Source organism: Austrofundulus limnaeus, unplaced genomic scaffold, assembly GCF_001266775.1.
Source record: "Austrofundulus limnaeus strain Quisiro unplaced genomic scaffold, Austrofundulus_limnaeus-1.0 Scaffold104, whole genome shotgun sequence".
Lineage (NCBI taxonomy): Eukaryota > Metazoa > Chordata > Actinopteri > Cyprinodontiformes > Rivulidae > Austrofundulus > Austrofundulus limnaeus.
Genome location: NW_013952506.1, coordinates 88,439 through 98,999, shown reverse-complemented (window position 1 = coordinate 98,999; position 10,561 = coordinate 88,439). Strand labels below are relative to the sequence as shown.

Genomic DNA, 10,561 nt, shown 5'->3' with positions numbered 1-10,561 from the left:
ATATTTATGTTTGTGGTTGTAATGTGACAAAATATGGAAAAGTTCAAGGGGTATGAATACTTTTGCAAACCACTGTACACACACACAGCTAAAAGCTCAAATTAGCAAAAAAGTAGTAGCTTAAATTGCCCAAACTGTCGCTAAAATTAGTGAAAGAGTTGCAAAACAGTAGCTAATTCTAACAAAATAGCTAAAAGTTAAAATTAGAAAAACAAGTTAACAACTAAACTTAGCTCAACTAAAAGCTATAGTTTGCCATATAGTCCCTAAAAACTAAAATTTACAAAGCAAAAAGCTAAATCTAGTAAAACAGTAGCTAAAAGCTGAAATCAGCAAACCTTTGGTTAAAAGATAAAAATAGCTAAACGCTATCTAAAAGCTGATTGGGGGGGTGGGGGCAGGAAAACAATACATTTTTGAATCAGCATTTGCACAGAAGGAAGAAAGTTTTTCTGAAACAACTCTTTAATATAAATTTGGATCCTCTAAAAACATATCCGGGACAAATTTTGTGCAATATTTGCTTTAGTGATCTAAACTACGAAACACTCTCAAAAATAAAGCCAAAAATCTAACACACAGCAAGAAGAAAACTTTAAATAAAAACACAATAAACATTCAATTAATTAAAAATGCATTTATAACATCAAAACTAAATTTATTAACACTGATTACAAAATTCAATACAAAATATTAATATTATTTTTAAAAATGTTCTATTTCTAGCTCAGTTTTTGTATTTTAAGTGATTTTTTATTAATAAAAGTCTACATATTGTATGCAGTCAGGTGTGTTACAAAAAGTCTTTAAAGTCTCAGTCAGTCATGAAGAGTCAGAGGTCAAAGGTCGGGTGTGTTGGATCAGATCCTGGTTAGAAAGTCCAGATGAAGACTGGTTGGGACCTGCAGCAACTCCAGAGCCGTCGAGGAATAGCAGAACGGAAATGTGACCTGGAAACGATAATCTGTGTCCAACATCAGCTGCGTGGACCCTTCGTGGTCTTGAAGCAACGACTGCAACATGAAACATAATGATGTGTTTGGTATCTTTGTTCAGATACCTGAAGCTGAACACTGAACTCACCTGAACTCTGCGGACAAATGAGGATGTCACTCGTTTCTCAAAATCATCTATGGGTGTGTAGGAATTCAAGATCTTGACAATCTGCAGATTTAAACACAAGTTTTTGTTTTTTAGCTCACTAAGAGCAGAAAGTAAGCAGGCAACGCGTCACTGAATTAGCCACCTGGACAGGACTGAGCTCGGTGCATTTCTCAGCGATCTCTTTGGCGTCTTCGTCGGTGGACTTGTTGACTTGCAGCAGCCAGGCAGCCTGAGCCAACGGCCTCAAAGTTTCTATAGCGCTAGAGCTCTGAAGTTCCTTTTCTTTCAGCCACTCTTCTAAATAACTGATGTTACACCTAAAAACACACACACATAACTTTAAAAACAAACCCTTTCCAGCTGTCGGCTCTCAAAGAACCAAAGCCCACACCTGATCTGCATCCCCTTCCTGCAGGAGCACATATCTTTGCGGAGCATGATGTGGTTGAAGGTGGTGGCCCCCACCAGGAAGAACAGCTGTTTGACCACTTGTCTGATCAGGCTCTGCTCCATGCCGTGGTGGCTCATGGTGTAGTGGAAGGCGGAGAGCTGCTGCAGGATGGAGGATATGGTGTAGCTCTCGGAGTCATTATAAACACTGTTGGATCGCTTCCTGAAGCCCGTCGGTTTCATGCTGGAGATCCCCTGTAAGCTCTCATGCTCCAACATACCAGGCACTGGTGATAAAGACATGGAAGCATGTGCTAGTTTGCTTTGAAACAAATGTGTGTGAATACGATGTTTTAAATACCAATAGCAGGTGCAAGAGTCTTCTGCATGAGCCGAATGAGCTGATGATAGACGTGTATGGCCAGGTCACTGAGAATCTGTCTGTGTTCAGACAAATCAAAGTTCTGAAGGCAGTTCTTTTTCTGGCGAGGGGTGCTCTGCTTCAGGAAATCCTAATGTGGACAAAACAAATATTATGTTCCGATTTATGTGAGAATACGTAGATTGAGACCACAGCTACAGGTGAATAGATTCATACTTCCTCCCCGCTGTATTGTTTCAGACAGTTGAGCAGCTGATATGTGTTCGAGAGCCAAAAGGACAAAAACTCAGAGTCTTTGTGGTGAACCTGAAACAGGAAAATATAGATGAGTCCTCGAAGCAAAACAAGGAACACACATCAGAGATTTTATCAACTATCTCATAGACAAAGTGCCTGTGACATCAATTTTTTGTAGTAAAAATGAATGTACTGTTGGAAGGATAAGAATGATAACATTTTGTAAAAAAGATTTCATGTTGCTGAGGTGAACAGTCTGTTGAAATATTTGCAAGTGAAGTAAGACGAAGTGATGTCAAAGGGGAATGTCTGCATGTGAACAGAGCATTGCTAAAATGGTTAACAACACAGACTGTAGAGAAGAATCTGATGTTTCTTTAGATGATTTTAATCACTATCATAGTTCAAATAAACAAAAACCAGAGTTTTCTTTCTCAGAGAGTTTCCCTTTGATGTCACTTCCTGTTTCACTTTAGCTGAGCCAAGGTCAAGAAAATGTGCCAATTATGTGACATAATCAGGTAAAATCATGTGTACTATGCCAAGTTGCTGAAATATAAATATATTTTCTTTGACTTTTTGTATTTCATGGATATGCATGTTACAGGCACTTTAAGGAAAGTTTTGACAGATGATGCAACATCTGGTTTTAAAACTTTGACATGCTGGAAAGCAGGTATGCCGTTTCTGAATATTTAATTAATTTTTCCCCCTCATTAACTTTTTTTTATTAATAATACTTCTTATTATATGGTTTTCATGCATAGTAGGTGTGCACCGATTGCAGTTTTCTGGCCGATCACGATCTTTAAAAAGTCTGACCTGCCGATTCAGCTGTTGTAAGGTCACAATACATCTTGGGTGTTCTGATCTTACTTTATTGAAAAACACTGAACAATACCTTTGAAACAGTACAAATCTGTTTGAACTGGACATTAGGTAGTGCTCACAGCAAAAGAGGACAGTGGCTGATTCTCAGACCTTTGTGGAGGTAGATGAGAAGTTGATCTTTTCTTATTAGTATCAACTGATCTCTCAAAATTAAGAAAATCGGTGCAGATAAATCAGTCACCTTACCTTTCATACAAGGTGAAAATTTAATTAATAGAGCACGTTATTAAATTAATAATAAAGATTTTTTTATTTGCTAAGTTATCTTTCTTATAGCTTCAATTCATATTTCCCAAATCACAGATTTACCCGTAACACGGGGTTATCTTTACACTTTGTTAAAATCAGCTCTGGTTACAGGAATAATCAGCAAACCCACCATGATGACCTTTTTGACAGCGACGATGATCCCATTCATAAGAGACTTGAGCTTGGCGTCATCGTTCAGGTAATCAGCGTGTCGGACGCACATGAACAGGATGTAAGCAGGCAGGGTGGGAATCATACTGACCACCACACCTTTAGGCTTCAGATCTGAGGACAGCATTTTTACAGAAAAATGTGAAAAAATCCACCCAAATTTATTATTCTGATAAGCATATTTATTTACTCTGCTTGAATTTGTCTGGATTTTTTAAAATCTACATTTAAGCTGATATTAAAGAAAAGCAGAGGAAGAAAATACCCAGGATGGTGTTCTGAATGAGCCTGGATTCATCGTCTCGTTTGTACTCCAACATGCCGAGGTATTCTTTGGGAATGGTAGACACTGTATTTTTAGCTGTGTAAGGAACAAAAGGCAATAAATACAGTAAAATTACATTAATTTAAGATTTTACACGAACTACACTACCTTTCTGTGATATTTCAAGGCATTTTATTTGACTCTGCAGTTTCTTTATTAGTCTGTCTTTCTGGTCGAGCTGCTCTTCAAAGTCCTGGAATGAAAAAAGTTAAATTAAAATGAAAAGTGTTTGTGTGAATATGCTAACACTCCTCTGACACACAAACACACCATGTTCTCTGCAGTCAACCGGGACGTCTCCTCTCTCAGTTTTCTCTTGACTTCACCCTCCAGCAGCTGCTGCCTATTCAAGTGATCCGTCTCCTCTTCCAGCTCCTCGATCCTCCCTTGAAGCTCCATCTTGGCCTCCTCCAGCTTGTTGGCTTTCTCCTCAAAGATGCTAAAACATGTAAAAAATTATATAAAAATAGTGTAAATAAAATTTTTCATGAGCCGTTTGAAGGGAACATACCTGCGCTGCAAGCTTTCTTCTGTAATCCTTCTTTGAAGAACGTTCGTTATCTCTGTATTTTTTTCTTTCGGAAAACAAGAAACAAAAGATTTGTTTTATTATTTAACTACAAAAGATGTTTATTGTGGTAGTTTTGGACAGAAAGGGGAAAAAAAACACCTGCTATGTCTCTGCTCTGCTCCTTGATGACGCCCTCCAGCTCCTGTTTTTGTCTCTGCAGCTCAGAAACCTGCTGTTTCAGCTCCGGTATGATCTGTGCGTCACAATAAAAACACATAATCATCCATCACAGTGATTTAAAAGGTAAAAACATAATAACAAACAGAAGATGGTGATAACATACAGAGTTCTCACTGCTCAGTCGCGACACTTCCTGGCGGATATCTTCGTTGACGTTACTTTTCTCCTGGAACAGGTTCTGCAGCTTGCTGTTCTCATTTTGAAGGTGGTCCGCTTTTAACATCAAGCCCTCCACTTGAGTCTCGTATCTCTCCCTGACGTCCTTCTGGTGGTTTTCCACAATCCTGCCAATAATTATGAAGCCTTATGAAGCTAACGAAGGTAAAAGTTTCAACTGCAACGGATCGCGGTGAGAATTAACACCTGGTGGCTTCGCTCAGGCCCTCGAAGGCTGCCAGCAAGTCATCCGGTTCGTAAATCTTCTCCGAGTCGACAGGAGCGAGCCTTCAGAGACACACTGTGAGACTGAATGCTTTAAAGCAAATGGAGACTGAGAAACAGAGAATTACCCCAAAAGTTTTTCCTCATCCACAACATCACCAACAAGCTGCCTTATGATCTTCTTAATATTATCTGCAGACAAACATTCAGTGTAAACAGGCTGTGTGTTCCAAATGGTTCCCTCAGTTTAATCTGTCAAACCTGCAGCTTGTTCCGACTGTTCCTTCATCCTTCGGTCCAGGCTGTTCCTCTGGTTCTGCAGGTGGTTCAGATCCCTGCGCAGCTCTGGAATGACTTTGACGTGTTTGGTGAGCTGGACCACCTGTTCCTGCAGGTCGGCGCTCACCTGCGCCCCCTCCTCCACCTTCCTCTGCAGACTCACCCTGTCCTCCTTCAGTCTCTTTACCTCCTGCTTCAGGGCCTCCACCTCCGCCTCGTGGTCCTGTCTCAGGATCTCAGCGTTGTTCTCTGCAATCCTACCAAGAAGCAGCTCATCGTTCATCATCAGCATCGATCTGCTGAATACGTTTGTTGCTTTTTGTTTTTTTTGTAACTTACTTTCTGAGCCGGGCTTCATTTTCTTTCTCATCCAGGAGATTCCTTTTTATTTGATCAAAGCTCTCTGTGAGATGTAAAGATGTGGCAAAAAACAATGCAAACAATCAATCCTTTTTAGTGGTTCTCAACTTATGGGTTACAACCAAAAACCAGTTTCTAGAGAGTTTTAGGTCCTTTGCCTGAGCAAAAAACACCCAAAATCAACATTTTGGTCATTATATCAGCCTCATGGTTAATGTTTAAAAAAGTGAAGTAGTTTTAAAAAAAATCTCATCCAACCAGAGTTTAATTAACTCTATCCAAGAGGCACAATTTTTGTTAGTTTTTTTTTTTACAATAACAAGTTGGAATGAAAACAAGCCAAAACAAAATAGAAGAAACGATTTTTTTAGAAGTAAAAAGTCGGCAAAAAAAATATTACTTAATAAAGTATACAAAAACAAAATTTTACTTAAGTATTGTAAGGACGTATTTGTACTTTGTTACTTTACAACTCTTTAAGGCTTTAAGATACAGACACTTCAAATTTTAGACACTTTCAAATCTTATATTTTTGGATTATTAGTTTTTTTATTTTACAATGTGTTTATATCGATCATTAACATGTTTACTTCATCCTTCTTAAAAGCCTCTTCTCCATTATGAAGTCTCACTCTAATCGCTTCATGTCTGTTAAGTTCTAGTGTGGGCTCTGTTTTTAAGTGCTAGTGTAACCGCGGGAGGCCAGTTTGTCTGAAATCTCCCAGTATCTCTGCTCTGTCAATCTCAGGCTGTATGCTCATCTCCTAAAATAAATAAAAAGTCTTGCACCTTTCTCCAGGAAAAGTTTGCAAGTTTCGCCGTAGCTCAGTCAATCCACAGACGTCAAAATCACTTACTGTGTGTCACCCGCCTGGAACCACAGTTAGGGTGGATCCAGAAACCACACAGGAACTGGAGACACGTTTGTCTGAGGCTGAATCGATGAGAAGGGGTTACAGCCAGACCAGTCATTCTGTTTGTTTCTTTTTCCTTTCTGACCCCAGCTGGTCGAAGCTGATTGCTGCCCATCCTGAGCCTGGTTCTGCTGGAGGTTTCTTCCTGTTAAAAGTTTTTTTTTCCTTTCCACTGTCACCAATGTACAGCTCAGGATGGGAGATTATGATGACGTGAAGACTCAACACGATCTGTAGGCTCCCTTAGAACTTTTAATAATTGATATTTTATAATGTATATGAATGTTTTGATGACTTTTGTTGTGAAGTGGTGCTACATAATCTGAATTTAACTGAAAATAAAACTTACCCATGTAAAGCAACTTGGTCTATGCACCAGCGATTCCCAACCAGGGGTACATGTACCCCTTGGGGCACGCGAGCATATTACAGGGGGTACGTGGAAAAATTTCCCAGGTGTGTAAAAAAAATAAAATAAAAATAGGACTGGGATTTGTAGGGTCCTATGATTTCCACAATGTGGGAAATGCAAATGGAATCACGAAATTGACACAAAATGGAATCCTGTATAAAACACAGAATCTCATGGAATTTGCTCATTTGGGTGAGTTTCTGATGTATTTTGGAGGCTGCTGCTTCACCTGCCATTACCTGCTTTATTTATTTAATTACTTATTCACTTTGAAGGCAACGTTTTTATCTTTGTTTAAGTTGAAAAGAATAAAATGCCTGAGAATTCATTTAATAATCAGTTGTACATTGTAGTTTTGGAGATTCATCATTATGTTTGACTGAGGGGGTACTAGTGGTATGACAAAATGGCTCAGGGGGTACACAAGTCTACAAAGGTTGGGAACCACTGTACTACACTACTATAAATAAGTTCATATTTATGCAAAAATACCTAATTTTCCAGGTGTTTATAAAAGATTCGACACAATCCATCTGAATTTTGACTCATCCTACCTTTAGTCTCTTTGATACAAGCGTCAAACTTTTTCTCCAAGTTCTGTTTTTCAAGGCGGAGCTCCTCTATTTCCTTCTGAAGCCGAGCAATGGTCTAGAGTTCCAATCAGGAGAATACATCAGTCAATCTGCTTCGGTGGAAAACAAAACAAAATGCAAAAACAAGAAACAAAAACTTCAACGTTAATTTCAGGACTAACCAGACTAGCCTCTTCTTTGGCTTTCCTCCCTTTCTCCTCCAGAGAAGCCTTCTGAGTGGTTAATCTTTCCAGCTGCACCTCCACACTTTGAAGTCTGTCCACAGTTTGAGAATTAGAGTTGGCCAAGTTTGTCAGCCGCTCCATCAATCCGAGATTCTCTTTGTTCTGTCAGGAAACAGGGATTTAGTTTGGTAGTACTGAGTCAAAGCTGGATTACCTCCAGAAGCACCGTCACCTGCTCCTCGATCTTCTTTCGGAGCTGTTGAACTCTGTAGGAAAGCTGGACGTTGAGCACGAGCCGACGCATGATTTGAAATCGTCGTCGTGCCAGCCACGCTCTGGCGTATTTCTGCAGAACCAGAGCTTTGTGTTCCTCCACCATCTGAGTAACAACAACGGAATATGAAGATTTAAACCAATAATGAACAAACAGAACTTCTGTTTCAGACCTTCTTGTAGCGTTTCCGGGCGATCCAGCCTCGCGTGAAGGCTTGGATGGTGACGGAGGCCAGACGGACCACCTGGTAGACCTGCCTCATGCGGTACCCTCTCCAGTGTCTTTGGATCACCAGAGCCGCCCAGCCCTGCTTCAGCGTCGCAGCATTCACCATTTTACTGCGTGTTTGACAAGTATTTTCAACTTTAAAACCTTAATCTTAGAGTGGTAACAAATCTGTGGTGTACTGTCAGGGAACGGGGCGAACCGGATCGTCCTCTTTCCTCGGATGTACTGTTGAAGGATGATGGCTGCCTCCCTCATCCTCAGGTACCGCCTCCTGCGGCTCCATCCACGGACGTGCTTCTGAATGGTCACACAGGCTCCTCGGAGTCGATCCAGACGCAGCTTCTCCAGGTAAGCTACCTGACCGGCTCGGAAGAAGATCTTTGTTCGGCCGAATTTGTACTGGTTGGAGTCCTGGAGATGAACACAAGATGTGAATGTGCAGTTTTAACGGTGACGTCAGGAGCAGACAGGACAGACAGCTGACCTGGATCAGCCTCTGCAACACGTTCTTGCAGGTTTGTTTCTTGTCACTGAGGTCTGCCTCCACATGAGACATCAGGATGCTGTATCGGCTGTAAAATTCAATGTATGTCCACCTGAAGACAAGAAAAATTACATTTGAACATAGAAACTTGATTTAGTGATGAGTTTTGTTTGCAATTATGGAATTTGTAGAGAAAATAACATTTATAAAAAAATATTAGTGTTGGTATTCAAATATCTTAAAGAATTTGATACTGTCATTCATAAATATTGCAGAGGAAACTGCAAACATGGGTTAGGATGAATAAAAGTGTTAGTAAATTACATGAAAAACAAAGAGCAATGTGTTCAAATAAAGGTACAGATTCATTTATCACCAGTTTGTTGTGGGGTTCCCCAAGGTTCATGGTTGGGGTCACTGTTATTTCCTTTGTACATCAAATATATTTGTTGTCTCGAAAATGAAATTAGAAATCCAATCCAGAAAGCTGTGTACCTTTTTGATCAATTTTACCCACAATTAAAATTAAAAATACATWTAAGTGGGAGCAGGTGTTTCTCTGATTAAATATTAAAGCTTGCTTTAGCAAAATTGCTTGCTTTGAAAAAGCCTTATATTTGCATTTTATGAGAATTAAACAAATTAAAGAGCTTGTTCAATTAAATAAATTACTCTAAAATATGAGTAAAACAAACTTTTTTCATTTTTTAGTAACTTATTAACTCTGTCAATGAATGATGAAAGATTTTAAAATAAAAACATGTCAGAAATATAATTTTCTTAGATTAATTATAGACAGCAAACTGAAAGTCTCACATCAAAACAATAACTAAATAAAAGTCAAATGCAAATTTTATAAAGTGAAAAATGAATAAAGTCTGGCTTCTGCGGTTTTGAAATCTGAGTCTTGAAAGCCTCTGATTTATGGTGCAAAGTTCACTGTTTTTTATATCTACTGTATATTAGTTTTTTGTACTTTATATTTAGAATTAGTTCACAGGACTTCTTCCCCACATTTAATTTTGTTAATCTGGAGTATTATTGCAGGATTTTTTCTCAAAATCAATCCCATCCATTTGTTTTCTTCAGCTTATCCTGGGTCGGTTACGGGGCAGCAGCCTAAGCAGAGAGACCCAGACTTGCCTCTCCCCAGCCACTTGGGCCAGCTCATTCGGGGGAATCCCAAGGTGTTCCCAGGCCAGCTGAGAAACATAGTCCCTCCAGCGTGTCCTGGGTCTTCCTCTGGACCTCCTCCCAGTGGGACGTGCCCGGAACACCTCACCAGGGAGTCGTCCAGGAGGCATCCTAATGCGTGAGCCACCTCAACTGGCTCCTCTCGAAAATGAAATTAGAAATCCAATCCAGAAAGCTGTGTACCTTTTTGATTAATTTTACCCACAATTAAAATTAAAAATACATTTAAGTGGGAGCAGGTGTTTCTCTGATTAAATATTATACCGGACTTTATTTTTTATGAGATACGACCTGCGGGGAGGGAGATAACAGATGACAAATAAACATTTCTTTTTCACAGAAAATATGCCACAAATTGTAACATATGTGTTGGCTTTAATAAAGGAAATTAATGTATGCCACACTAATATCTATGCTCACTACTGTAGCTGTGGCAGCCATCTTGAATCAGATAGACCTCAAAAGTTAAAGTTGTAGAATTCCATCCAATGATTAGTTTGAAAGTTTCATGACAATTTTCCACAGACTCATGAAATAGTTTGCTAACAGACAGACACAGCAATTACATTATTGCTCACCTTTCATTACAGCAAGCAATAAAAAATGTCATAAAAAGTGCAAATTTTTGTTAGTACAGCAAGAAAAAGATTAGGCAATTTTTGGAATGAATTTCTGTTTTTACTGTGCTGTTTGGATTGTTGTAGTTTTATATGGATACTTTATTTTTATGTTTTCCTTTATTATTTGAGCCATAGCTTTAATAAGCTTTATTCAGCCT

At 39.2% G+C, this 10,561-nt stretch overlaps 1 protein-coding gene across 1 annotated transcript in view; it reads right to left on the bottom strand.

Moving 5' to 3' along the window:
• Positions 1–622: 622 nt before the first annotated feature.
• Positions 623–10,561, bottom strand: part of myo5c (myosin VC) — a 15,656-nt gene continuing 5,717 nt past the window's right edge. The window contains exons 18-40 of the mRNA XM_014013572.1: positions 8,590–8,701; positions 8,305–8,516; positions 8,050–8,215; positions 7,836–7,982; positions 7,601–7,765; positions 7,401–7,494; positions 5,500–5,563; positions 5,143–5,417; positions 5,010–5,073; positions 4,864–4,944; positions 4,604–4,784; positions 4,420–4,513; positions 4,261–4,324; positions 4,020–4,188; positions 3,858–3,942; positions 3,690–3,785; positions 3,384–3,538; positions 2,093–2,182; positions 1,856–2,006; positions 1,496–1,781; positions 1,247–1,421; positions 1,084–1,164; positions 623–1,013 (exon numbers count right to left, since the gene is read on the bottom strand). Of these exons, the coding sequence (XP_013869026.1) occupies positions 861–1,013; positions 1,084–1,164; positions 1,247–1,421; positions 1,496–1,781; positions 1,856–2,006; positions 2,093–2,182; positions 3,384–3,538; positions 3,690–3,785; positions 3,858–3,942; positions 4,020–4,188; positions 4,261–4,324; positions 4,420–4,513; positions 4,604–4,784; positions 4,864–4,944; positions 5,010–5,073; positions 5,143–5,417; positions 5,500–5,563; positions 7,401–7,494; positions 7,601–7,765; positions 7,836–7,982; positions 8,050–8,215; positions 8,305–8,516; positions 8,590–8,701 (3,160 nt within the window). The 3' untranslated portion in view covers positions 623–860. The remainder of the gene's footprint in view (positions 1,014–1,083; positions 1,165–1,246; positions 1,422–1,495; positions 1,782–1,855; positions 2,007–2,092; positions 2,183–3,383; positions 3,539–3,689; positions 3,786–3,857; positions 3,943–4,019; positions 4,189–4,260; positions 4,325–4,419; positions 4,514–4,603; positions 4,785–4,863; positions 4,945–5,009; positions 5,074–5,142; positions 5,418–5,499; positions 5,564–7,400; positions 7,495–7,600; positions 7,766–7,835; positions 7,983–8,049; positions 8,216–8,304; positions 8,517–8,589; positions 8,702–10,561) is intronic.